We start from the raw sequence: 27,809 nt of genomic DNA on the forward strand, positions 1-27,809 counted from the left end.
TTAATACAGGAGGGAAATTATGACTTTAGGTGTAACTGAGACTTGGTGGGATGACTCTCATGACTTGAATACAGCAGTTGAAGAATATAACTTCAACTAGCCAGTGTAGTGTAGTGTGCACTACAGTGTAGTGTAGTGGTGAGAGTGACGGACTGGGAGCCGGGAGATCCGGGTTCTAGTCCCCACTTGGCCATGGAAGCTTACTGGGTGACTTTGGGCCAGTCACAGACTCTCAGCCCAACCTACCTCACAGGGTTGTTGTTGTGAGGATACAATGGTGAGGAGGAGGATAATGTAAGCCGCCTTGAGTTCCTTGCAAGAGGGAGAAAGGCGGGGTATAAATGCAATAAATAAATAAATAAATAACTTGTTCAATAGGAACAGGAGAAAAAGAAAGGGAGGTGGGGTTGCTTTGTTGTTCAGTCGTTCAGTCGTGTCCGACTCTTCATGACCCCATGGACCATAGCACGCCAGGCCTTCCTGTCCTGCGCTCTCTCCCGGAGTGTGCTCAAGTTCATATTCATTGCATCGGTGATGCTATCTAGCCATCTCATCCTCTGCTGTCCCCTTCTCATTTTGCCGTCAATCTTTCCCAGCATCAGGGTCTGTTCCAGGGAGTTTTCTCTCCACATTGTTGTTGTTGTTTATTTGGTCAGTCGCTTCCGACTCTTCGTGAATTCATGGACCAGCCCACACCAGAGCTTCCTGTCGGCCATCGCCACCCCCAGCTCCCCCAAGGTCGAGTCCATCACCTCCAGAATATCTTCCATCCACCTTGCCCTTGGTCAGCCCTTCTTCCTTTTGCCTTCCACTTTCCCTAGCATCAGCATCTTCTCCAGGGTGTCCTGTCTTCTCATTATGTGGCCAAAGTACTTCAGTTTTGCCTTTAATATCCTTCCCTCCAGTGAGCAGTCTGGCTTTATTTCCTGGAGTAGGGACTGGTTTGATCTTCTTGCAGTCCAAGGCACTCTCAGAATTTTCCTCCAGCACCACAGTTCAAAAGCATCTATCTTCCTTCGCTCAGCCTTCCTTACAGTCTAGCTCTCGCAGCCATAGGTTACTACAGGGAATACCATTGCTTTAACTATGCAGACCTTTGCTGTCAGTGTGATGTCTCTGCTCTTAACTATTTTATCCAGATTTGTCAGTGCTGTCCTCCCAAGAAGTAAACGTCTTCTGATTTCTTGGCTGCAGTCAGCGTCTGCAGTAATCTTTGCGCCTAGAAAGACAAAGTCTGTCACTGCCTCCACATTTTCTCCCTCTATTTACCAGTTATCAATCAAGCTGGTTGCCATAATCTTGGTTTTTTTTAGGTTTAACTGCAACCCAGCTTTTGCACTTTCTCCTTTCACCTTCATCATAAGGTTCCTCGGCTCCTCCTCACTTTCAGCCATCAAAGTGGTATCATCTGCTTATCTGAGATTGTTAATGTTTCTTCCAGCGATTTTAACTCCAGCCTTGGCTTCAGCAAGCCCAGCACATCGCATGATGTGTTCTGCGTACAAGTTGAATAGGTAGGGTGAGAGTATACAACCCTGCTGTACTCCTTTCCCAATCTTAAATTAGTTCGTTGTTCCGTGGTCTGTTCTTACCGTTGCTACTTGGTCGTTATACAGATTCCTCAGGAGGCAGACAAGATGACTGGGTATCCCCATACCACCAAGCACTTGCCACAATTTGTTATGATCCACACAGTCAAAGGCTTTAGAATAGTCAATAAAACAGAAATAGATGTTTTTCTGAAACTCCCTGGCTTTCTCCATTATCCAGCGGATATTGGCAATTTGGTCTCTAGTTCCTCTGCCTTTTCTAAACCCAGCTTGTACATCTGGCAATTCTCCTTCCATGTATTCTCTCCGCATTAGGTGGCCAAAATATTTGAGCTTCAGCTTCAGTATCTGTCCTTCCAATGAGCAGTCAGGGTTGATTTCCTTTAGGATTGACTGATTTGACCTCCTCGCAGTCCAGGGGACTCGTAAGAGTCTTCTCCAGCACCACAGTTTGAAAGCATCAGTTCTTCGGCGCTCAGCCTTCCTTATAGTTCAGCTCTCACAGCCATATGTTGCTAGTGGGAAAACCATAGCTTTGATTATATGAATCTTTGTCGGCAAGGTGATGTCTCTGCTTCTTACTATGGTGTCTAGGTTTGCCATAGCTTTCCTCCCAAGGAGCAAGCGTCTTTTAATTTCATGGTTACAGTCACCGTCTGCGGTGATCTTGGGAGTCCAAGAAAATAACATCTGTCACTGCTTCCATTTCTTCCCCTTTTATATGCCAGGAAGTGATGGGGCCAGATGCCATGATCTTAGTTTTGTTAATGTTGAGTTTCAAACCAGCTTTTGCACTCTCCGGTTTCACCCTCAACAAGAGGCTCTTTAGATCCTCTTCGCTTTCTGCCATTAGGGTGGTATCGTCTACGTATCTGAGGTTGTTGATAATTCTCCCGGCAACCTTAATTCCGACCTTTGAGTCATCCAACCCGGCATTTCTCATGATGTACTCTGCATATAAGTTAAATAAGCAGGGCAACAATATACAGCTTTGTCGTGCTCCTTTCCCAACTTTGAACCAATTGGTTGTTCCATCTCTGGTTTACTGTTGCTTCTTGTCCCTCGTACAGGTTTCTCAGGAGACAGGTAAGGTGGTCTAGTACTCCCATGTCTTTAAGAATTTGCCACAGTTTGTTATGATCCACACAATCAAAGGCTGAGAGCATCTGTGTTAAAATAAAAGGAGCAAAGAATAAAAGGAACATGGTGGTCGGAGTCTACTACCGGCCACCCAATCAAGGAGAAGACGAGGATGAAACTTTTGAAAAGCAAATAGCCAATGTTTCAAGGAAGCAAGATGTAGTAGTAATGGGGGACTTCAATTTCCCCAATATTTGTTGGGAGACAAATTCTGCAAAACATGGCCCCTCCAAGAGATTCCTGACTTGTGTTGCTGGTAATTTCCTCCTATAGAAAGTGGAGGAAGGAACTAGAGGATTGGCTATCCTTGACTTGATCCTAACCAACAGAGATGCCTTAGTGGATCAAGTAGCAGTTACGAGAACTGTGGGGGGAAGTGACCATGTTACACTTAAGTTCTTGGTTGTAATGGAAGCAAAAGCCGAGTGTCGCCAAATGCGTACCCTGGATTTTAGGACAGCCAATTTTTAATAAACTCAGAACAATTATAAATGAGGCCCCATGGCAAGTGACTCTAACGAGAAAAGGAGTCCAAGATGGGTGGGAGCTTTTAAAAAAGGAAATTCTAAAGGCACAATCACAAACCATTCCAACAAGAAGAAAAGGTGGAAGACAACAGAAGTGGCCAATGTGGCTTCACAAAAAGCTTAGAGATTACCTGAAAACAAAAAAGGACACATATGTGATGTGGAAGGAAGGCCAAGCTACAAAGGAAGAGTACAGGCAGGTAGCACAGAATTGCAGGGATGGCGTCAGGAAGGCTAAAGCTGAGAACGGGCGGAGGTTAGTGAGGGACGCTAAAAACAACAAAAAGGCTTTCTTCAGATATGTGCATAGTAAAAGGCAGAAGAAAGTGGTGGTTCAACTATTAAGTAAGGATGGCAAAATGATAACAGATGACAAGGAAAAGTCAGAGGTGCTCAATTCCTACTCTGGCTCAGTCTTCTCCCAAAAGAGGGTCTATGACCCCCCTGGCAAAGGCGAAGTACAGGCTGAAGGGGCAGGATTGCAGCTTGAGATCAATAGGCATATGGTCAAGGAACACCTAATTCCTTTGAATGAGTTCAAATCTCCAGGGCCAGATGAACTGCATCCTAGAGTCATAAAGGAACTGGCAGAAGAACTCTCAGAACCGCTGTCTATTCTCTTTGAGAAATCATGGAGGACGGGGGAAGTGCCAGATGACTGGAGGCGGGCTGATGTTGTCGCTATCTTCAAAAAGGGTAAAAAGGAGGAACCTGGGAACTACAGACCAGTGTAATGGGACGTGCCAAGAAAACACGCTGATCATAGCGAACGCTCTTTTCCAACAGCACAAGAGGTGACTCTACACATGGACATCACCAGATGGTCAATATCGAAATCAGATTGATTATGTACTTTGCAGCCAAAGATGGAGAAGCTCCATACAGTCAGTAAAAACAAGACCCGGAGCTGACTGTGGCTGAGATCATGAGCTGCTTCTTGCAAAATTTCGGCTTAAATTGAAGAACGTAGGGAAAACCAGCAATGGTATTCCCCATAGTAACCTATGGATGCGAGAGCTGGACCATATGGAAGGCTGAGCGAAGGAAGATAGATGCTTTTGAACTGTGGTGCTGGAGGAAAATTCTGAGAGTGCCTTGGACTGCAAGAAGATCAAACCAGTCCATACTCGAGGAAATAAAGCCAGACTGCTCACTGGAGGGAAGGATATTAAAGGCAAAACTGAAGTACTTTGGCCACATAATGAGAAGACAGGACACCCTGGAGAAGATGCTGATGCTAGGGAAAGTGGAAGGCAAAAGGAAGAAGGGCTGACCAAAGGCAAGGTGGATGGAAGATATTCTGGAGGTGATGGACTCGACCTTGGGGGAGCTGGGGGTGGCAACAGCCGACAGGAAGCTCTGGTGTGGGCTGGTCCATGAATTCACGAAGAGTCGGAAGCGACTGACCAAATAAACAACAACAGGGAAAACCACTAAACCATTCAGGTATGACCTAAATCATATCCCTTATGAATATACAGTGGAGGTGACGAATAGATTTAAGGGATTCGACCTGATAGACAGAGTGCCTGAGGAACTATGGACGGAGGTCCATTACATTGTTCAGGAGGCAGCAACTAAATCCATCCCAAAGAAAAAAAAATGCAAGAAAGCAAAGTGGCTGTCTGATGAGGCTTTACAAGTAGCTGAGGAAAGAAGGGAAGCGAAAACAGTCTGTTTCTATGCAACCTCAACTTCTTCAGCTTCAGTGGTTGGGGCATAGACTTGAATTACTGTGATTTTGAATGGTTTGCCTTGCATTCATACTGTGATCATTCTATCGTTTTTGAGATTGTACCCCAGTACTGCTTTTCCCACCCTTGCTCCTTGCTGCGTGGGATTGAGACCCAAGTATGTTGCGAAGACCCGTGGACTCGCCAGGTATGTTGTCTCCCAGGAGGACGAATTAGAGACGTGACTGAAAGGTTGCCTGCACTCATACAGCCCACTGACAGGTATCCCTTCTCATCCATGTGGGAACAAATGATACCGTTAAGCGGAGCTACGAAGAGATCACGTCAGACTTTGAAGCTTTGCGAAGGAGACTCAAGAACTTTGGGGCCTAGATAGTTTTCTCATCCATCCTTCCAGTAGTTAGAAGAGGGATAGAAAGGGAATGAAAAATACTCCAGGTGAATGACTGGCTACAAAGGTGGTGACGATGAGAGAGATTTGGATTCTGGGACCATGGGCTATACTTCCTGGAAGATGGGCTGTTGGCAAGGGATGGGTTGCACCTCACAAAGGATGGGAAGAATGTGTTTGGCCACAGCATGAAGAACTTCATCAGGAGGGCTTTAAACTGAAACCTATGGGGGAAGGAGATGTAAAGTTGGGGGTAACAATGGACATAGGCACATGCACTGCAACGGAGAGAACAGCTCTGATAGCGCCCAATAATAGTCTTCAGACACATGTAGGAAGAAAGCCGGACTATGAAGCACATGGTCTTCGATGTCTATACACTAATGCCCAGAGTATGGGAAACAAACAGAACCAACTTGAACTCTTAATACAGGAGGGAAATTATGACTTGATAGGTATAACTGAGACTTGGTGGGATGACTCTCATGACTGGCATACAGCACTTGAAGGATATAACTTGTTCAAAAAGAACAGGAGGAACAGAAGGGGAGGTGGAGTTGCACTGTATGTGAAAAATACATATCTCTGCACAGAAATACAGGAGGAGGAGCTTGGTAGCCCCATCGAGAGCATCTGGATCAAAATAAATGGAGCAAAGAATAAAAGGAACCTGGTGGTCGGAGTCTACTACCGGCCACCCAACCAAGGAGAAGACGAGGATGAAACTTTGAAGAGCAAATAGACAATGTTTTAAGGAAGCATGATGTAGCAGTAATGGGGGACTTCAATTTCCCCAATATTTGTTGGGAGACAAATTCTGCAAAACATGGCCCCTCCAGGAAATTCCTGACTTGTGTGGCAGATACCTTTCTCTTACAGAAAGTAGAGGAAGGAACTAGAGGATCAGCTATCCTTGACTTCATCCTAAGCAACAGAGATGACTTAGCGGATAAAGTAGCAGTTACAGGAACTCTGGGGGAAAGCCACCATGTTGTACTTGAATTCTTGGTTGTAAGGGAAGCAAAAGCTGAGTGTAGTCAAACACGTACCCTGGCTCTTAGGAAAGCTGATTTTAATAAACTCAGAACAATGATCAAGCGACGCTAACGAGAAAAGGAGTCCAAGATGGGTGGGAGCTTTTAAAAAAGGAAATTCTCAGGGCAAAATCACAAACAATTCCAACAAGAAGAAAAGGTGGAAGACAACAGAAGAAGCCAATGTGGCTTCACAAAAAGCTTAGAGATGACCTGAAAACAAAAAAGGACACATATAGGAAGTGGAAAGAAGGCCAAGTAACAAAGGAAGAGTACAGGCAGGTAGCACAGAATTGCAGGGATGGCATCAGGAAGGCTAAAGCTGAGAACGAGCTGAGGTTAGCGAGGGATGCTAAAAACAACAACAAGGCTTTCTTCAGCTACGTGCATAGCAAAAGGCAGAGGAAAGAAATGGTGGTTCAGCTACTAAATAAGGATGGCAAAATGATAACAGATGACAAAGAGAAGGCAGAGGTGCTCAATTCCTACTTTGGCTCAGTCTTCTCCTAAAAGAGGGTCTATGACCCCCCTGGCAAAGGAGAAGTACAGGCTGAAGGGGCAGGATTGCAGCTTGAGATTGATAGGCATATGGTCAAGGAACACCTAATTAATTTGAATGAGTTCAAATCTCCAGGGCCAGATGAACTGCATCCTAGAGTCATAAAGGAACTGGCAGAAGAACTCTCAGAACCGCTGTCTATTCTCTTTGAGAAATCATGGAGGACGGGGGAAGTGCCAGATGACTGGAGGAGGGCTAATGTTGTCCCTATCTTCAAAAAGGGTAAAAAGGAGGAACCTGGGAACTACAGACCAGTCAGTCTGACATCCATCCCTGGGAAAATTCTGGAGCAGATGATCAAGCGATCCATCTGGAAGCACCTTGAAAACAATGCCGTGATTACTCAAAGCCAACATGGATTTGTCAAAAACAAGTCCTTCCAGACAAATCTGAACTCATTTTTTGATCAAGTAACCTCCCTTGTAGACCGTGGGAATGCTGTAGACATCATATACCTCGACTTCAGCAAAGCTTTCGACAAAGTGCCCCATGATCTCCTGATGAACAAACTAGCAAAAAGTGGCCTAGATGAAACAACCATCAGGTGGATCCACAGTTGGCTACAGAATCGGACTCAAACAGTGCTTACCAATGGGACGTGCAGGGAATGCTGGTCAAATTTGCAGATGACACAAAATTGGGCAGGATGGCTAATGCTTTGGAAGACAGAAACAAAATTCAAAGTGATCTTGATAGGCTGGAGCGCTGGTCAGAAAATAACAAAATGAAATTTAACAGGGATAAATGCCCAGTTCTGCACCTAGGAAAAGAAACCAAATGCATAGTTACAAGATGGGGGATACTTGGTCAACCACACTACAAGCGAGAAAGATCTTGGAATTGTTGTCAATCACAAGCTGAATATGAGTCAACAATGTGATGTGGCTGCAAAAAAGGCCAATGCTCTTTTGGGTTGCATTAATAGAAGCATAGCTTCCAAATCCCGGGAAGTACTAGTTCCCCTCTACTCAGCACTGGTTAGGCCTCATCTGGAGTACTGTGTCCAGTTCTGGGCACCACACTTGAAGAAGGATGCAGACAAACTGGAGAGGGTTCAGAGGAGGGCAACAAGGATGATCAGGGCACTGGAAACAAAGCCCTATGAAGAGAGACTGAAAGAACTGGGCATGTTTAGCCTTGAGAAGAGAAGACTGAGGGAAGATATGATAGCGCTCTTCAAGTACTTGAAAGGTTGTCACAGAGAAGAAGGCCAGGATCTCTTCTCGATCATCCCGGAGTGCAGGACACGGAATAATGGGCTCAAGTTACAGGAAGCCAGATTCCGGCTGAACATCAGGAAAAACTTCCTGACTGTTAGAGCAATATGACAATGGAACCAATGACCTAGGGAGGCGGTGGGCTCTCCCACACTGGAGGCATTCAAGATGAGGCTGGACAGCCATCTGTCAGGGAGGCTCTGACGTGGTTTCCTGCACTGAGCAGGGGGTTGGACTCGATGGCCTTGTAGGCCCCTTCCAACCCTACAGCAATTCCAAGATCCTTCTCACTTGTAGTGTTGTTGAGCCACGTATCCCCCATCTTGTAACTGTGCATTTGGTTTCTTTTTCCTAGGTGCAGAACTTGGCATTTATCCCTATTCAATGTCATTCTGTTGTTTTCTGCCCAGCGCTACAGCCTATCAAGATCACTTTGAAGTCTGTTTCTGTCTTCCAGGGTATTAGCTATCACGCCCCATTTTGTGTCATCTGCACATTTGATCAGCATTCCCTGCACCTCCTCCTCCAAGTCATTCATACAAATGTTGAAGAGCACTGGGCCCAGGACTGAGCCCTGCGGTACCCCACTCGTTACCTCTCCCCAGTTTGAGAAGGTCCTGTTGATAAGCACTCTTTGAGTCCGGTTCTGTAGCCAACTGTGGATCCACCGGATCGTTGTTTCATCTAGCCCACTTTGAGCTAGTTTGCTCATCAGGAGATCATGGGGCACTTTGTCGAAGGCTTTGCTGAAGTCGAGGTATATGATGTCCACAGCATTCCCACGGTCCACAAGGGAGGTGACTTGATCAAAAAATGAGATCAGATTCATCTGGCAGGACCTATTCTTGACAAATCCATATACCCTAAATGAAGTTAATATTATTTTTAGGCACTGTGTATCAGTAAACTAACTGATTTGTTTCTGTTAAAATCTTGAGCTTATGGTCCTTTTCACTGGCCATGTTTTACCCCCTGACCCACCAGATTGTGAAGGTGCAAATCTGGACACGGCTTAAGCCAGAAGGGACTTCTGGGACCAGTGCAACATGGGAGGCTGCCAAGACCGTTCATCTACTGGGCCAGGGCTGGAGCCCCTCTCTCGGGGCTCTGGCAGAGGGAGACGTTTCCCACCAGCCGCTGCCTGACCCTGCTGCTGGTGTCTCCCCCACCCTTCCCAGGAGAGACCTGGGGATGATCTCACACTGATGGGCACAGAAGGGGAGCCCTGCTGGGTCAGGCCCAAGGGGCCCTCTAGTCAGCATCTGTTCCCAAAGTGGCCAGGCAGAAGCCCCATGGGAAGTGCGCAAGCAAGAGCCCACCCCCCCGCTCCTGTTCCCCAGCTGCTGGTGTTCACAGGCCTGCTGCCTCAGCCCGGTGGAGGTGGCACACAGCCACCAGGACTGGTAGCCACTGACAGTCATATCCTCGTCCAGGCATGCGTCTAACCCCCTTTTAAAGCCCAACAAATTGGCGGCCAGCACCATCTTGTGGCAAGGAGCCCCCAGTTTTGCTGTGTGCTGTGTGAGGGCCGGTGCCATGTCGCCACAGGGCTGTGAGCAGCAGGGCCCCCAACACGTGGTCTAGATGGGCGAGGTTCGTTTAATTACCGAGAGTGAGTTCCTTCCCCAACGGGATGTTGGTGGCACAGATGGGATGGGGGCCGTTGGGCTTCTCCTCCACCATGCAGGGAGGGGCCAGCGAGGGGCATTTCCCCAGTTCGATCCCCAACATCTCCGGTGAAAAAAGGATCTTGGGGTTGCCAGAGATCTCGTGGGGCGGCAGCTGCTGCTGGTCGGGGCGGGGGGCGGCGGCCCTGGGCTGGACGGGCCCCCCGTCGTCTGTCTCCGAGTACAAAGCAGGTCCCCGCTGCTCTGGCCGGAGGCGCCTTTCGTCACGCCGATGGCCCGGGAGGGGCGGCTGCCCTTCCTCTCGGGAGCGCCGACGGCCGCGCGCTCCCCGGAGGCCCCTCTCTGGCGGGGGCAGGGAAGCGCGCGCCTGCCGCCCGCCCGCCCAGCTACGGGGAGGCGGCAGGGGCCGGGGTGTGGCGAGCAGGCCGAGCCGGGGAGCGAGGGGCCTCCGGGGGGGCACTGCCCAGCACCCCGTCGCCCCTCTCCCTTCACGGCTTTCCCACGGTGGGAAAAAGGACGGGGGCGGCCGCGGGAGCCCGGGAAGGTCGCGAGAGGAGTCGACGACGTCTGGCCCCGGCAAGCTCTGCGGACAAGGCCGGGCCACGGCGGCGCCCTGGGAGCCTTGCCCGGGAGCCGCGCGAGGCCGCGGCCCCCTGCGCCTCCCCGGGAGGCTGGCCGCGACGGGCGGGCCTGCCGGCTGCCTCCGCGCCCGCGGCAACAGCGGAGGAGCCGCGCCGCCCGCCGCCCGCCGCGCCGAGACCACGGGGCCCAGCCGCGGAAACGCGGCGCGCGTACGAAGGGGCGCCAGAGGCGCGCCGCGCAATCAGCTCGCCTGGCGAGCGCAGGGCTGGCCGCGGGGCTTCTAACTGTTTCGCGACGCCCGCCGCAGCGCAGCGCAGCGCAGCGCCCGGGACAGACTCCCCACCAGCGCGTGACCTCGCGCCTTGGAGCGGGGACGCAGCTGTCCGCGTACCGCATCCTCGCTGCCGCGGGGCCACCCGCCCCGCGGGGCGGCGCGGACAGACCCCTCCGCCCGGGCCTGCGGGAGCCCCGGCAGAGGCCGGGCGGGGCGGGGCGGGGCGGGGGGGCGCTGCGCGTCCCGTCTCGACCGCGGCGTAGCGCTGCCCGCAGGCCTCGCGGCGCCGAACGAGGGCCTGCTCCGCCCTGCGTGACGCGGCCCGCTGGCCCGTCGGTGACTAAAGCGAAGACGGCGAAGACGCCCTGCGTCCGCGACGCCTCCCCGCCCGCTCCCGGCCCTTGCGGGGCGCGGGGCGGCGCACGCGACGGTCGCCCCGCCCGGAAGCTGCCCGGAAGCCCTTCCGGGCACGTGCAGCGGCCGGGCCCGATGAGCCGCCGCCTTGCCCGGCATTGGCCGCCCCGCTCCGGCAGGGGCCCCTCGGGCGGGGCGGGGCCTTCCTGCCCGGCCCCGCTTCTGGCGATGCCCGCGGGCAGGGCGGGGGCGCGCTGCCGCTGAGCCGCCGTGGCGGGCCCGGCCCGGCCCGGCCGTGTCCCGGGACCTTCTCGGTCTTCCAGTCGCGGATCAGCACGGCAGGTGTCTTGTGCCTTTGCACGGGAGGGCTGCGGCGTGGCCCTGGGCTGGGCCGCCATCCTGCCAGCGCTGCCCGCGGCAGCTTGCTGAAGGCTCCGCAAGGCGATTCCCCCTCAGCCCAGCCGCTGGAGACGATGCAGGATCCACCCCGGCTGCCCCGCATGCGGAGCAGGTGCCCCGCCACGGAGCGCCGGGCCCTCTGCCAGCAACGGCAAGGGAGGAGCGGCGGGGCGCAGACTTTCCCCGGCAGGGAGGAGGAGGAGCAGGAGAGGCGGCCGTCTACGCGCGGGGAAGGATGGCAGAAGGGTGGATTTGACCCATCAGGCGGCAGCATCCAAGCAGCAGCTTTCCCGCGCAGGCGCAGCCCCACTGAAACGGTGCCGCTCTGGCCCCTTTCGGTGAGGTTTAGTGCGGGCGGGTTTCGCCCTGGACTGGGCCCATCTTAATAAGCACCAAGGGCGCCACCCTGAGCGTGCTGAGACAGCAAGGAGTCCGACAACTCCCGGGATACGCCAGCCAGCATGGCTGGCTGGGCCAAGCTGGGAGCCGTAGGACTTTTCTCTGTCCAAGCATGCATCGGGTGGTGCCCTACGCTTGTTTAAGAGGAGCGTATAAGAGGAGGCTTATTTGCCCAGCACCAAAATATCTCAGGCCATCAGTTGTAGCCCCTGGGCTTCAAAGATATTCCACCCCTTCTTAATTTAGAATTGTACTGAAAGTTTATGGGGAGAGGGACCTTTCCCCACCCCACCCCTCTGGCGTGAGCATCGGACATAATTGCGCAGCAAAGCAAAGACAAAGGGAAGGTCAGCCCTTCATCGACTCAGCCCAGGCCAAGCCTGCCGGGCTCCGCGGTGCGGCGGCTTCCCCGGTATCAGAGGCATCTCGATACCAGTTCCACGGAGCGACCATGAGAGAAGGCCAGCACAGTCGCATCCTGCTTGTGGCCTCCTCACAGGCACCCGGTCTGGGGTTTATTAACTTGGGCCCACGTCGCTGGAGGTTAACGCCTGCGCTTCAAACTGAGCCCAGGAACGCCCTGCCAAACGGTGCAGCCAGTTGGCCGCAGTGGGAAGGGAATTCTTTTCCTCACTGCTGGGCAACTGCAAGGTCTTGGGCTGAGAAGCGTGGCTTTCCATGTAAAGTTTGATTTGAGGGCATTTCTTTCATGAGCCCTGCACTTCCTTCCCCCCAGGTGACTCATGCGCTGCAGATACCCAGTGAGAACCAGCCCAGCTAGCGAATCAGACGGGGACCAGCGGGACGTGGGCTCAAATCCCTGCTCAGCCACTGAGTTCTGGGGCCAGTCACAGTCTCTCACCTGCGCTCCCCAGCCACAGCCGCCTTCTTGTGAGGATATGAGGGGGGCAGGGGTGGGAGAGAAAACCCTGTAAGCCAATTTGAGCTCCTTGAATAAAAGAGGAATTAATGTTTAAAAGAACAGGGGGAAGGGGGAGCATATAGAAAAACACCCAGCCTGGCTGGGTTGCCAAAATGCTCGTTCGCGTCCTGCCTCCTACCTGGAGGACAGATGAGGGCCCCCGGGTCTGGTTTCCTCTCCCGCTTTGTTCCAGGCTAATCCCTACTGGCTGAACCTGCCCTGGCTGGGCAGCACCTGTGGGTGCTTTTAATTAGCAGCTGGGAGGCGCCACCCATCCTGTGCCCTCCACCCCCTGGGAGAGCCAATCTCTCTGCGAGGTGGGGGGCTGGCTTCCTAGCGTGGGCATAAAATGCACGGCCGGCGAGCCCCCTGGCATGGCATAGTTGGTGGCCATGGTAGGGCACAGAGGCCTGGCACCCGTGGTGCTGCTCCTCTCAGGAGCCCTGATGGCGGAGAGGGGCGGCGGCCTGGAATTCCCCTCGGTCATTGCGGTGCCCAATGGGGGGCCCTGGGGGGCCTGGGCCTGGCAGGAGATGTGCCCTGGAGAGACGTATGCCACAGGATTCAGCCTCAAGGTGACCGCCGTTCGCCTGCCCCAGATCCCCTCTGTGCCTCTCCTGGGGAGGGCTACAGTTCGGAACCTGGGACGGTTCCTGGGATGGGAGAGGCCAGCTCGAGTGTCTGCGCACGGACAAGGGGCCTTGCTTTCTCCCACTGAATTGCCCAGGCCAGGGCATACGAAACTCAGGAACACCTGAAGGGAGAAAAATAAGGGAGTGGCTCTGAGCATGTACAAAGTACTTTTCTTTCCCCCCCTCTCTCTCCACCCTCCCCACATTACGAAGGCCTGTTCAGCTGCATATATGACCAAAATGCTTACTTGGAAAGGCAACAATGAATTTGAGTTGGGCCCCTCCCAGGATATTTCCTGACATTGCAAGGGGGCTTCTGGGTGCACCCCTCAGGTAGTGCATGGAAACTGCTTCAGGGGGTCAAGTGCCGTGCACAGGCCCTGGCTGTAACCACTGTGCACAGGGCCCACCCCCACCCCCCTGGCCTTTGTGGGTTTCCAGGTGTGGCTCCCTGATACCCCTTAAGGCTCTTTTCAGAAAATGGCCCCCAACGTGCCCATGAAAGGCCCCCTTCCTCACAGCAACAGCTGGGTGGGGGGTGGGGATGGAACCCCTCCATCATCTGCTCCTCCACAAGTCTCTTTCTCGCTGCCCAAGGTGGAGCCCTATCAGGGAATAGCCAGTGATGACACAGGGCTGAATGGAATCCGGCTGCATTGCACCGGCGGCAGCCGTGGCGACCGAAGCGAAGCCCACACCGTGGAATCGCAGAGTGGCGTGTGAGTACGTGGCTTTGCCCTGTGTGTGTCTCGTTGCTGCTTATGCCCTCCCACCGCCCCCCCAGTTGACCAGGGGACATGCTGACATGGCCCAAATGTTCGTGTAGCAGTCCTTTGTATTCTGCTTGCCAAGTCCCTGTTTTTTGGTCACTTTTGGAAAGAGTGTTCCGGAGGCTCAGACTCTGCTGTCCCATCACCAGCGCTTGAAACATGGGCCTTATCTGGGAAATGTGCCCCTAGCCAGAATCTTCTGGCCCCGCAGAGGCCCTCCTATGCGGCCTCCCCTCTCCTGCCGAAAACACCCCCGCCCGGCACTGGAGAGCCGCACACCAGAAGCTGCCGCTCTCCTCCTCCAGGCACCGTCCCCCGCTCTGCGCCTGTGCCCTGGTCCTGCGCACGCAGCGAAACGGCGCTCTTTGCCCCGCCCGGCCACCCTTCCGTGCGGAGGTTTCCCGGAGAAGCCAGACTGCACCGCCAAGCAGTCGCACTCCGCCGCTCTCTGCGTTGTCCTCCCGCGCTTCCCCACGCCTGTTGCGTGTGCGTGCGTGGGGGGGATGTGGGCCGGGGGGCACGCGCGCCTGCTTGCATGCAGCGAAGGGCCGCTGTAGCACCAGAGCGCGCGATCCCAGGGCTGCCGGGCCTGGCGCGCTGCTGTGCCCGCCGTCGGGCGCTCCCCGCGCGCAGGCAGCATCGGCAAGCGAAGCAGCGACGCGCGCGGGACGCCGGGCCCCGGCGGCGCCGAGGGGCCCCAACGCGGAGGCGTCCGGCCGCCGCAGCGGGGGCAGGAGACCGCGGGGCGCGGCGGGCAGGCAGGCAGGCGCCGCCGCTTCCCCGGGCAGCAGCGCCGTCGGCCGCCGCTCAGCGCCCCGCGCGTGGTCTTCCTCCAGGTGGGGGCGCTGGACAGAGCCCCTGTGGTGCCCCCAGGGCAGCTACCTGACGAGATTCTCCCTGCGGGCGGAGCAGGCCAGGGCTGGCCTTCGGGACGACGTGGGAGCCGCCGACATCCGCTTTGCCTGCTCGGCGGGGGAGACCCTGGAAGGCCGTGGCTTGGCCTGGGGGGAGTACGGGGGATGGAGCCCTGCGTGCAAGAAAGGCCTGCGTGGGATCCAGACCAAACAGGAGCCGATACGCGGGGCGCTGCGGGATGACACAGCCCTCAACGATGTCCGCTTCTTCTGCCGCGGCCGCTGAGACGGCGGGGCGGGGCGCAAAATGTAGTAAAAAATGTAACCTAAAAGCCATTGCATGTGTCTTAAGCAGCACGTAGTATTGTGAGAGCTGCGCATGCCTGGAATGAGCAGACAGTAACCCTAAGATAAGGTAGCCAGGCAAACCGCTGGCAACCAAGCAAAAGTAGCACGCTGGCTGAGGAATGCAAGCTGAGGTGATAAAACTGCAGCGCGGGGGTTGCCCAGGGCCAACTCTGCTTTTGAGCGTGAGCTCCTCTGTCGAACTGTTTGCAAACAATAAAATCGAGTTGGATCCAGCCTGAAGTTGACTCCTCTTTGGGGCAAATTGGACTCGCCTCCGGGGGGGCGACACTAGCATGTGCAACACACGCTCACCAGGGTTCACCTGGCGGTAAGAGGTCTCTGACCATGCGCAGGGCGGCTTTGTTTGCACTGGCCAGCCCCTCCACTACACGAAGCCCTTTGCCACCTCTGCCGCTTCCTTTCCAGGCAACATGTGCCCGTGAGCCTTCCCCTCCCGCCCCAGCTGATGTCTGCTCCCCACACCTACGTGTTGGGGTGTCCACGTGGAAGATCTGAGGGGAGGTTTACAAGTGCCTGTTGGCCCTCGTAGGAAAATGGGACCTCCCGGTTCAGAGGGAGTCTACTGAGAGCTACCAGTTGCTGGGGGCAAACTGGGGGGGGGGGCTGTTGCCCAACTGGCACACTGCTTGTGGGTTTCCCAGAGGCCACTGGCTGGCCATTGTGGGCAGCTGGATGTAGGGCTCCCAGCTTGCTCTGCCCCCAGCCCCTGTGGTTTTACCTCAGGGAGGGTCTGTGGGCATCTTCCTCCCTTGCAGGCAGCCCCCTCCCCTTGGGGACAGAGCCGAACCCCTCCCACCAATGTGCCCCTTGGCCCCCCAGGCCCCCCACCTCTCCCCAAACAGGCCTTCGGGCGCTACAGTGGAGAGCAGCGTTTATTCCTCCATCTTGCAGTGAGCAGCCAAGCACTCGAGGCAGGCCGCATGCTTCGGACAGGGGTGGCAGGGAGTTTGGGGGGCGTTCACATGTGCATGAGTGGCAGGCGGTCCAGCCGGGTCCCCCACAGCCTCACAGGCCTTCGCCCTGCCAGAGAAGCCAAAACAGGCAATGAGCAACTCACGGCTGCACATCAGCAGGAGGGCGAGAGAAAGTGGCTGCGCTGGTTGCCCCGGAGCCCTGCTGGGCTGCCAGCTCAGCTGCTCTGATGCCGTGGGGTGCTCACAGACACCACAGCCGCTGGAGCGGGGCGCAGGGCGGGGGCCTGCGAGGCCATCAGCAGCCTTAGTAGACAAACACTGCAGGTGCTATCACGGCAGGGAAAGAAGGACTGGTTTAGTGGTGGGGGCAATCTTCAACTGCTTTAGTTATGGGGGCAATCTCCATTCACTTGGATCTCCCCCACCCCAGCCCCTTGGGCCCCTTCTCCGACAGTGATCTGGCTTGGCTCACCCTTCCTGGGTAGAGAGTGATAGACAGATGGCCCTGTCTGCCTTCACCCCGCCTGGCTTCCCCGCCAGGTGCCAGCTCATAAGCCGGTGTGTCCCAGAACCACCACGCCCGCCCCCTTTCCTGGTCCTCAGCCTGCCCCCTCACCTCGCGGTCCGCGGCCTTGCGGCAGTCCCCACACACCGTCCCCAGCAGGCCATTCACCACCTGCACTCCGCACAGCACCAGCTCCAGGAGGCCTAGCCCCAGCAGGATGGAGAAGAGGACGATGTGCCAGAGTACCATATTGGGCGGGTTCACACACAGGTCCCACAGCGTCTGGTTGCTCAGGTAGCTTTTGCTGGGTATGTGGAGAGCCATGGTCAGTGGTAAGGCTGACTTTGAGGAGTGCCATAAATATGCTCTGACTTGGATCCCTGCATTGAGCAGGGGGTTGGACTCGATGGCCTTGTAGGCCCCTTCCAACCCTACTATTCTATGATTCTATGCGTCCCACCCCATGCTGCACCGTGCAGGGCTACTACAGCAGAGAGCGCACGCTTCCTTCCCAGGCCCCGTTATGCTCCAGCACCTCTTCTTCCCTCTGGGTAGTGTTGAAGCGGGGGGAGGGCTGACCCTAATGGAGGTAGGGAACTGGGGAGACGGGTATCAAGGATGGGGGCTAGAAGGATGGGGGTGGCTTAAGGGATGGCTTCAGTTTGTAGGAAGAAGAACCTGTGGATGGGTTTTCCCTGTCCCCTCCTCCTCCTCACCCGAGATCTTTGAAGGGGGACCCCCACTTGCTGACTGATGTCTCACAGTAGGGCCCATCTGCCAGGGCTGTTGAGGACACCGTCACGCAGTAGAAGGCCCCCAGGCCTCCGAAGATGGAACAGAACACCGAACGGAGCATCTGCAGAGTGGCATGGAAGGAGGAGAGGGGGAGGGAGGGAGGGAGATAGAGATGCACGCGTGCGCGCACACACACACACACACCCTTCTGCTCCAACCACCTTGGGCTTGTGGTGGCGGCTCTTTGATCTCAGACCCCCCCCCCCCCCGGGCAGCACCCAGGCTATTGAGCTCTCTCCTCCACTGATCAAGGGGGTTTGAACCTGGACTCTCTAACTCTCCTTTGGACCTAGAGGCAGGACTCTGTGCCCCCAAACCTGTTTTGAACACTAGAGCTCAACCGTGGAACTTGCAAAAACATAAGAGAGAAGGTGGCACTTCTGGGAATGACCCGAGGCCTTTCACCTTGTCACCAAGAAACGACAGCCAGCCATGTGAGCCTTCAGAACCATGCCAGGGCCTCTGTGTCTGTACATAGTGCCTTTCTCTTATCAGTGAGTGGCTGAAACAAGGGCCCAGAAATCAAAAACCTGAAAGGGGGGGTCTTCCAGGGCAGAGGGGGGAGTGTGAGCCCCAGAACCCCCCCTCTCTCTTTTATTAAACCAATCTTTATTGCCTTTTTATTTACAAAAAATATGCTGATTAAAAACAATGTTTGTGAACAACAAGTACTCAAAACGGGAACCTCAGAACTGCATAAGAAACTGGGAAATCATCTAAAAACCTAAGGAACAGTTTTTTATTTGCTCTCATTGGGTTGGATTTAGTCCTGCTTAGAGCAGACCTTTTGAAATCATTGAGACTTTCAGTTAGTCATGAGTTACTTGTCCCATTGATTTCACTGGGTCTCCACTGAGCACGACTGAGCCTGGATCCAACCCAATGTGTGGAGGAGATCTGGCAAATTGCTCTTTCCTCAGCTCCACCCCAGCGCGTCCTTCTTGGCCAGGCCTGGAAAGCTGAGCGGCGTTATACCCACGCACGCACACGCGCGAGCTGCATGACTTATTCCAGTATCAGAATCTGGATATATTAAAAATGCAGGCTGGATGGCCAGGAAGGAGTGCGGCACCCCCGCGCCACCCCTCCCCCACGGGGCCAGTGGCTCTCCGTTGCTGGCTGGTTCTCACTTGTCCACACGCACAACAGGCAGACACACTCGGCTCCCCCAGGCCCCTTCCCTGACCCCCCCAGTACTTGGGGCGCTTCCAGCATCCGTACCCGGCATCGGTTCCCGCAACATCCATATCCGCAGCAGCCCTTCCCTCCGGCCCGCACTGCTGAGCAGCCGGTGCAGAGGACCTGGGGGGGTGGGGAGAAAAGCAGAGCTGCTGTTGGGCATCATCCCACATTGCCCCAGAAATTGCGCGTGTGTGTGCAGGGGGGAGAGACTGGCCGATGGCTGGGGACCTCCTCAGGTGCCAGAGGAAGCAGGGCCAGCCCCATGGCTGGGCAGGGTGAGGCCGGCTGGGCAGGGTAAGGCCGTCGCCTCAGGCAGCAGAGAAGAGCAGAAGCAGGGCCCTGATCTGGGACCAGACCCAGGGCCCGTCTCGTCCGGCATTCTGCTCACACAGTGGCTGGCTGGCTACCCACGGGAAGCTTACAAGCTCCCCAGCAGCTGGCGCACAGAGGCTCGCTGCCTCTGGCCCTGGAGGCGGCACAGAGCCCTCAGGACCAATGGCCTGGAGAGCCTCCTTCCCAGGAGCGCATCCAGCCCCCTTTTGAAGCCATCCCGAGTGGTGGCCATCACGACGACTTGTGGGAGCGAACTCCGTAGTTCGACCCTGCGGTGCGTGAAGGAGTCCTGCCTTTTGTCTGTCCTGCATCTCCCACCTGTCAGCTTCCTGGGAGGACCCTTTGGGTTCTAGTATTATGGGAGACGGAGAAAAATGCCTCCTCGGCCACTGTCTCCCCGCCAGGCACGCTTTTGTAGGTCGTGCTTCCCCTTCGCTCACCTTCCCCACGCTGAACGGGCCCTGATGTTGCGGCCTTCCCTCCAGCCCCTGGGCCACTTGAGCCGCCCTTGCATGCCCCGTCCCAGCTCTGCACTGCCCCTTTCGGGTGTGGCAATCAGAAGTGTCCGCAGGCCTGCAAGTGGGGCTGCGCCACAGGGGTGTCTCCGGGGCATGCTGGGAGGCCGCCGCCAGCTGCTCAAGGAGAGAGCTGTGCGCTGTCAGCCTGCCCGCATCCCCAGAGCTCACCTGCTGCCCCAGCCCCACGGGGGGCATTGCCCCGCCATTGAAGCTGGAGACGGGCTCCTCTGCCGGCCCAGCCGGCCTTTCTCCAGCAAAGGGGGGGTGCCATCTTGTCCTTCCCCTCAGCCAGCAAAAGGCCTTGGCCGGCCCTGCGAGGGAGGCAGGTGCTGCTGGACCAGCCGCTCGGGGCATGAAGACCGCAGTCCGGGGGGCGGGGGCTGTGGAACTTTGCTGCTTTGGAGGGGAGGAAGAGGATCGGAGCAGGCCTGGGCACCTGGGATTCGGGGGCGGCCTTCCGGAGCCCTCCTCCTCTGAAAGAGCCTGCTATTTCCCAGGCGCTCCCTTCCCCAGGAAGGGCTGCTCTGAAATCCCACCACTGTAGTAAAAATGTAACCTAAAAGCCATTGTATGTGTCTTAAGCAGCACATAGTACTGTAAGAGCTGCGCATGCCTGGAATGAGCAGACAGTAACCCTAAGATAAGGTTGCTAAGCAAACCGCTGGCAACCAATCAAAAGTAACACGCTGGCTGAGGAATGCAAGCTGAGTGATAAAACTGTGGCGCGGAGGTTGCCCAGGGCCGACTCTGCTTTGAGCGTGAGCTCCTTTGTCGAACTGTTTGCAAACAATAAAATCGAGTTGGACCCAGCCTGAAGTTGACTCTCCTCTTTGGAGCAAATTGGACTAGCCTCCAGGGGGCGACACTAGCATTTTGTGCAACAAACTGGCGAGCAGCCAGGAGTCCCTTGGACCACCCTGGGGTCAAACGACAGAACCGGCGAAGGTGCCTGTGGGGCGCGCCGGACCGCCTTTGAGGTCTGCCACGGCACCAGAGAACGGGGGTCGGGACACCCAGGAGGTTAAAGGCGTAGACTCCATTGATTGAGTCAACCAGGCTGAACGGGTCTGAAGAGACGGCACTAGGGTGCTGGGCGGAGTAAGTACTTGATTTCCCTTCTGTCTTTCTGTTTGAGTTGCCTTCGGAGCGTCTGAGGTTTGTCAGACTCTGTGTAAACGTCTGAGGTTTGTCAGACTCCGTGTCAGTGTCGGAGGTTTGTCAGGCTCCGTGTATGGTTTCAAACAGAGGTAGGCACAATGGGGGCGGGTAGCTCCCGTTTAGAAAGCTCTGCCACTCCCTTGGGATGCATGCTAAAGAACTTTAGCAAAGTCAAGCGTCTGAGGTTTGTCAGACTCCGTGTACTAAAATGTCGAAAGGCAAGCTGGTTACACTGTCAATTGGACTGGCCAGCATTTGGAATTAGTTGGCCAGACATAGGATCCTTTGGTGTAAATCTTGTAAATGCTGTATATAAAAATGTGGTGAATAATGGGCAATGGGATCAATTCGCCTATATTGATGGGTGGTTGAATTGGTGCAGAAAGAATCCCCCTTAGTTACAGAAGTGTAAATGTGTAAATGTGTTACTGGCAAAGGACCGCAGGGGCAAGAGACCCCGGGTGGTGTCTGAATCAAGTAGTGAGAGATAAATTTGCCTCAGGGAGGTGAGGTTATCAGCATTTGGATGAGTGCCAACCAAAATCCACTGAAGGTGAGAAAAGGTTGAATATGAAGTTCAATATTGTAAAGTCATGATGGTATGCTCCGAGGTGAAGCCCAAAGCCCCTGTTCCCCCCGATTCAAGCCCCACGGAAGGAGCTTGAAGACTGGGAGACCCTGCCCAAGGTGCCCTGAGCTCCCCCCGGTCTGATTCGGCCTGTTAGGTTGGGAGGAGAGGTTGTTGGGGGAGGGAGGGGGCCCGCCAGAGACAGTTTGTCTGCCACCGTATCCAAGTTTGTTAGAAGAAGCAAAAGCAGTTGAAAAAGTTGCAACTTCTGAAGAAAGAGATTTGTTTGACGACTTAAAGACTGTGGCAAAATCAAGAAACAAAGACAGAGCAAGTTCTTAAAATATCAGGGTCTGTGTAAGCTTATCTCTGTCAGCCTGCTCAGAGCAGAGCCAAGGGGGACTTGCCTAACCCCCCTTCGCCCTGGCTGGTTTAGCCTTAGCAAGCAGAGAGGCTGGAAGGTGTCTGTGAGGACCTGACAAAAGAGTGAGATTTGCAAAAAAAAACAACAACAACAACAAGAAAAGCATCACATCTGGAAAGCTGAGCAGCACTGCTCTGTTCTTATCTGTGGAGGAATCTAAAAGAGGTGTAAGGTTACACCTTCCCCATTCGAACTGATAAAGAGACACAGAGCTTTTGTTAAAACGCATCCCTTCTTTATGGCCCAAAGCGTTCTTTGTTAGAGGCACTCTGCACATGGACTGGAACTTTGGCCAGTTAAAGACTTGCCGTAAAAAGTACTGTGAGGCTTGTCATAGCCTTAAACTCCCGTTGTTGTAGATTGTGTGTTTGTTTGTGATCAGCTCAGTGTACAGTTTGATTTGTGATTTCAACACTCAGATAAAAAGCTGCATTTGACTGAAAGAACTGGGTATATTTAGCCTTGAGAAGAGAAGACTGAGGGGAGATCTGATAGCACTCTTCAAGTACTTAAAAGGTTGTCCCAGAGAGGAAGGCCAGGATCTCTTCTCAATCATCCCAGAGTGCAGGACACGGAATCATGGGCTCAAGTGCCAAGAAGCTGGATTCCAGCTGAACATCAAGAGAAACGTCCTAACTGTTAGAGCAATACGGCAATGGAACCAATTACCTGGGGAGGTGGTGGGCTCTCCCACCCTGGAGGCATTCAAGACGAGGCTGGACAGCCATCTGTCAGGGATGCTCTGATTTGGATTCCTGCAGTAAGCAAGGGGTTGGACTCGATGGCCTTGTAAGCCCCTTCCAACCCTACTATTCTATGATTCTATGATTTCCAAGGCTTTGATTTCATTTACCCTAATGAAGCATACAGATACAAATTTGATAGAGATTCATAGACTACAAAGGAAACAGCCTTCAAAAAGTTCAAAGAGAAACTACGAAAGTTAGTTTCCCTTTAAAAAGGGGGCAGCAAATTCTCTTAACTTAAGAGGTGAGAAAGAGAGAGTCCCCCACTCTCCCGTGATACTTCTAAGCCCAGCTGTGTTTCTGAAGCCTAAGAAAGTTCCTGCCCCATGTGTTCCAGCTCTTTCTCAAAATCTGAACTGTTCTGACATTCCATTTGCTCAGAGGCAAACCTGACACTCTGCCAAAACTCATGCAGTGTGGAGTTGCCGATGCAAAAATGGTGGCTTGGAACTCTTTCCACATATGAGAACGCCCTTCCCTTGATTTTGATGGGCCCTGACCATGCAGTCAGAGGAGCAGTATAATGGTTAGATCTGCTCCACCATGCCCTACTATACAAAACAAATGTTTTCCAGTCATGGTGTTAGATTTTAATGATATGAAAAAGGTATAAAAGAAGGCAGAAGAAAGTAGCAGACAAAAAGGCTTAAAAAAGAAAGAAAGCTTATTCCAAATTTGTGTCGTTAAAATTAGTAAGATCTAAGCAAGCAAGTCTCTCTCGAAGCAATGGCAAACAGCCTAACTTGCAGAGAAAACAAAGAGTTAAAACTGGTGCATGGCACAGAGAATTTAAAACATGATTTGCAGAACAGGCAAGCCAAAAGATAAGTGTGCCTGTTACAAGAGGGAGGCTATAGTAGCCATAAAAAGGGGTGAAGCCCCCGTATGAAGCTTTAACAAAAATATTACCCACTAGAAGTGGACAATTAAAATTAAAAAAGGCTTTTCTTAAATTGAAGCAAGCCTTAATATCACCGCCTGCTTTAGCCTTATCAGACCCCAGATCATGAAGTTTTTAGAGCTATGGTGCACATGAAAGCACATAAAAAAGTGCCATTCCTGGAAAAAGGAAAAGGCAATGCTGGCAGCCACCATGGGCGGAGATATAAACAGCAGCTTGAGAACACAGAAGTGACCAGAGGGGGGGGGGGGGGCAGAAAAGGAAAGGGCCGACCGAGGCTCAATAAATGTGCGTATTGCCGAGAGAAGAGACATTGGAAAAAAAATTGTCCAGAGCTAAAAGAAAAGAGAAAAGAGACTCACCCTGAAGACTGCCAAATGCTGGCAGGGTCCTCCAGTGGGGGGGAGTCTAGCTGAAGGGCCACCACCCTACGAACAAACGCTCGGGAGAATCCCAAGGTAAAAGTAAGGGTTGGTGGCGAGGACTGTAAAGCCCTAGTAGATACTGGAGCCACATTTTCTATGATCCCTGTGAAGCCCCGCGGCAAGAGAAAGTGGAAAGCATGTAACTATAAAAAAAATTAAAGGGGAAAAACAAACAAACTAAATTGCCCCTGTGTAAGCCCCTCCTCACGAAGACTGGAAATAACATACTAGAACATGCCTTTGTAGTTTCATCTGCACACCTGGTTGCCCTCTTGGAGCGGGACTTGTTAACAAAACTGCAAGCTAAAATCTTCTTCCGTGATAATCAGATTGTAGTACAGCTGCCAATAATGCAGGGCTCAAATTATCGAATGGCCCTTCAAGCAATCGAGATTGTGTCAGAGGCCAAAGGGACTGAGATTTTAGAGAATGTTAATCCATGTGTGTGGGCAGACAGAACCCCTGCCCGACCAAATGCATAACACAAATTAAAATCTTCTTTTAAAAAGGGAGAGCCCTGTGTGCGTGAGGCAGTATCCTCTAAAGAAAGCCACCTGTGCAGGCTTGAAGCCGCTCATTGAGAAGTTCAAAAATTATGGTTAGCTAATAAAGGGATCATCCCCCTTTAGCACCCCGATTTTGAGTGCGCCCGAGGCAGATAGCACCTCCTTCAGGTTAGACCAAGACCTGAGAACAGTGGCTAACTGCCCTTTGTGCCTCAAAAATGATTCAAAGATGTTTGAGCCCCCAGCTCAAATGAGAAGTCGCCCATGCGCTTACTATCCTTTTCAGAGATTTCAAATTGACTTTTCAGAGTTGCCCCAGACTCATGGCTGTCGGTACCTGCTAGTAATGATAAAAGCAATTGACTGCACCGCTCAGACAGTAGCCAAGATCCTATTAAAAAGTAATCCCTAAGCTCTTGTTACCTAAAGAGAGTGAATCAAATCGGGGGCCCCATTTTGTTGGACAAGTGATGCAAGTAGTGGCCCAGGCATAACAAACTAACTAGAAACTACACCCCCCTTAGAAACCTCAATCTACAAGTCAAGTTGAGAAGATGAACCGCACCTTAAAGACAATGCTCATTAAAATTTGTTTAAAGATTAAGTTGAAAGGCCACAGGCCTTGCCAATCACCTTGACTCAAGTATGGTGCGCCCCCAAGGGAAGTATTAAATTGACACCTTTTAAACGTTCCATAAGTGCCCACCTCGGATATTACCTATGGCTGATAGCTTAAATATGAATTTAAAAGTAAAAGTTTTAAGATTCAGGGCTATGTTACTGCTTTGCAGTCTGTTTTGTTTTCACAGGTTTGCGACACCGCACCAATCCTGGCCTTTAGATGCTCCAGTGCATAATCTCAATCCCAGCGATTGGGTGCTAATCCAGTCCTAGAAAGATGAACCACCTACCAAGAAGCAGAAAGGTCTGTTTCAGATCCTACTTACCACTCCCATTACTATGAAAGTCGCCAAAGAAAAGAAGTGGATTCATCACACTGAATAAAGGCATCACCTGCACCAGAGAGGGTCACACAGCTGACCCACCTGAAGGGCACCGTTGGAATAATGAACCCCTGAAAGGTCTCAAGTAGCTCTACAGAAAGAGGGTGCTCTCGTTTCAAGGGTTCCTGATGAACGGAACAAAACTGAGTTCCAAAAGTTCAAAAAAAAGTGTTTTTGTTGTCAGCATTCTAGTAGCTAAAACAAAGGTGTCCTAGGCCTCACTTGCTGTTTAGAGAAAACCATCAATGCCACAGCAATAATAGTTTGCGCCTTTAAGTGCATAGTCCACCGCGGGACCAAAGAGAGTATAAATTTGAGAAAAGCCTTTTAAGGGGGGAATTGTAGTAAAAATGTAACCTAAAAGCCATTGTATGTGTCTTAAGCAGCACATAGTACTGTAAGAGCTGCGCACGCCTGGAATGAGCAGATAGTAACCCTAAGATAAGGTTGCTAAGCAAACCGCTGGCAACCAATCAAAAGTAACACGCTGGCTGAGGAATGCAAGCTAAGTGATAAAACTGTAGCGCGGAGGTTGCCCAGGGTCGACTCTGCTTTGAGCGTGAGCTCCTTTGTCGAACTGTTTGCAAACAATAAAATCGAGTTGGACCCAGCCTGAAGTTGACTCTCCTCTTTGGAGCAAATTGGACTAGCCTCCAGGGGGCGAAACTAGCATTTTGTGCAACACCACTCAAGGGCACAGGGCGAAGCGCCCCAGGCCCCCCCATGCCCCCATCAGGCCTCTGAGCAACCTGTTCCTGAGCCTCTGTGGCTCCTGCCAGCCCCACTCCTCCCCTCCCTTGATGTGCCTCGGTTCCCTCCCTGATGGCTTTGGTGGGGGCAGAGGTCACCTCCGTTTATTGACACACCCCCCCGCGTATCTCCACCTGCCTCACAGGCCAGATAGAGCCTCTGTTATTTCCTCTGCCTCCCTCCCGCCACAGGTGGAGAGGGACAGTGCTCAAAGTTCAAGAGGAGAGGAGTGTAGTGGGGGGGGCGGGGGCAGAGCTGGGGCCCTGGGTGCTCTCTGCATGGAGATGGGAGGGCTGAGCAGGGAGCCTGGGAGCCTGCCGGACGCCTGGGTCCTCTCCTGGGTGCCTCCCGCCACTTGCAAGTGCGTTCCTCGCCCCAACCATCCATGCTGGGGGAGCAGCTCTGCAGCTACCTCTGAGTCACAGGGTTGGGATCCTGCGGTGGGGAAGGACTGTCCACCCCTCCAGGGCCGCCCCGCTCCAGATCATCCCAGGCAATCCGGACTGTCCCACCCCCCTCCAGTGTAGCAGACTGTGGGGCAGGGCAGGAAAGTGCCCCTGCAGAGCAAATCCCTCCAAGCCAGGCGACTCAAGGAAGCAAGCCAAGCCACCTGCTACAAGTGACGCCCCCCCGTCTCTTCCTGAAGCAGACATTGGGGGGAATTCTTCCCAGCCCCCAGCCTGGTTCTTGAGCATGAGCGAAAAGGGCCCCCTTGGGCGCGCACCTCCCGGCTGTCTACCCCCCCCCCCCGCTTTGCCAAGCCCAGAGAAAGCGAGGGAAGGTTCTGTTCCCCCTCGAAAGCTGCGCGGACAAGCCCTGCCCTGCCACCGCCCCGGGCTGCTCCCATCCCTCCTTCCCCAGTGCTCTCTGGGGCAGCAGCAGCTAGGCCAGCACCACTCACCATCAGGCCGCCGCCGACAAGGCCCCCCAAGAGCCACACCTGCAGGGTGATCTTGCCGGGCGTCCACTCCCGCTGGGCGTTGGGGAACATGAGGAGGATGTTGGCCACCATGCAGGCCAGGCCCATGGCCACCAAGGCCAGGCCCACCAGCCGGGAGCACTTGCCTGTACACATGGTGGTGGCGAGGGCTGGGGTGGAGGCCAGAGCAGCTGCTTCTGCACAGATAAGCTGGGCAAAGGGCCTGCTGAGATGTGGCACTCCCCGGCCCCGGCCCCGGCCCCGCCCCCCCGCAGCACTACCTTTCCACGCTAGGCAGGTCCCAAGGCAGCCTGTGGAGGAGAGGCGCCCCGGAGGGACCCACGGCATGCAGGCAGGAAGGAAGCCCAGCTGTCGTGCGCCCCACACCTTCATCCAGCCCAGTTTTGGATGCCCTCCTATTGGGCCACCAGCCCCTCTGGGCCAAATGTGTCTCTTCCTCTCTGCAGGGGCTGTCCTGAGGATGGTGCTGGTCTCGGTTCCAGCAGGCAGGAGATGCGAACACAAACATCCTCTTGGAAGCATCATGTGCTGTTTCCCCTCTGCCCATGCTTGGAGTTACATGCTCACGTTAGTGAACAGTAGCACCAACTTTGTCCTTTCCACCCTTGGTACAACATTTGGACGGAGGGGCCAGGGCTGCCAGACAGCAGGTCGTCTGAGGGCTCCAAGGTGAGGGAGGGCTCACAAATGTGAGTATGTGACACGGAATAATGGGCTCAAGTGAATTCCGGCTGAACATCAGGAAAAACTTCCTGTCAGAGCAATACGACATTGGAACCGATTCCTTAGGGAGGCGGTGGGCTCTCCCATGCTGGAGGCACTCAAGACGGGGCCGGACAGCCATC

At 53.9% G+C, this 27,809-nt stretch overlaps 3 protein-coding genes across 4 annotated transcripts; 1 reads left to right on the plus strand and 2 right to left on the minus strand.

Annotated features, from left to right (window-relative positions):
• Positions 1 to 287: 287 nt before the first annotated feature.
• LOC146343235 (uncharacterized) lies at positions 288 to 14,944 on the minus strand. The gene is made up of 2 exons (XM_084806938.1): positions 9,720 to 14,944; positions 288 to 2,716 (listed from the first exon to the last, which is right to left on the minus strand). The coding sequence occupies exons 1-2, from the start codon at positions 11,346 to 11,348 to the stop codon at positions 2,513 to 2,515; spliced, it is 1,833 nt and encodes a 610-aa protein (XP_084663064.1). The 5' UTR covers positions 11,349 to 14,944; the 3' UTR covers positions 288 to 2,512.
• VMO1 (vitelline membrane outer layer 1 homolog) lies at positions 11,214 to 15,507 on the plus strand. Its single transcript, XM_084806949.1, has 3 exons — positions 11,214 to 13,245; positions 13,900 to 14,021; positions 14,909 to 15,507. Exons 1-3 carry the CDS (start codon positions 13,063 to 13,065, stop codon positions 15,210 to 15,212), a joined length of 609 nt encoding a protein of 202 aa, XP_084663075.1. The 5' UTR covers positions 11,214 to 13,062; the 3' UTR covers positions 15,213 to 15,507.
• A 642-nt stretch (positions 15,508 to 16,149) lies between these two features.
• On the minus strand, positions 16,150 to 27,166 carry TM4SF5 (transmembrane 4 L six family member 5). Of its 2 annotated transcripts, none has more exons than XM_084806945.1 (5): positions 26,926 to 27,166; positions 18,731 to 18,811; positions 17,431 to 17,570; positions 16,826 to 17,018; positions 16,150 to 16,315 (listed from the first exon to the last, which is right to left on the minus strand). In XM_084806945.1, the coding sequence occupies exons 1-5, from the start codon at positions 27,097 to 27,099 to the stop codon at positions 16,301 to 16,303; spliced, it is 603 nt and encodes a 200-aa protein (XP_084663071.1). In that variant the 5' UTR covers positions 27,100 to 27,166; the 3' UTR covers positions 16,150 to 16,300. The 2 variants fall into 2 exon arrangements, with proteins under 2 accessions (XP_084663071.1, XP_084663070.1); XM_084806944.1 differs by having other exon boundaries at positions 16,150 to 16,536.
• Positions 27,167 to 27,809: the final 643 nt, after the last annotated feature.

Source organism: Heloderma suspectum, chromosome 6 (assembly GCF_057233095.1).
Source record: "Heloderma suspectum isolate Gila_16-S chromosome 6, 16-S_ref, whole genome shotgun sequence".
Taxonomy (NCBI): domain Eukaryota; kingdom Metazoa; phylum Chordata; class Lepidosauria; order Squamata; family Helodermatidae; genus Heloderma; species Heloderma suspectum.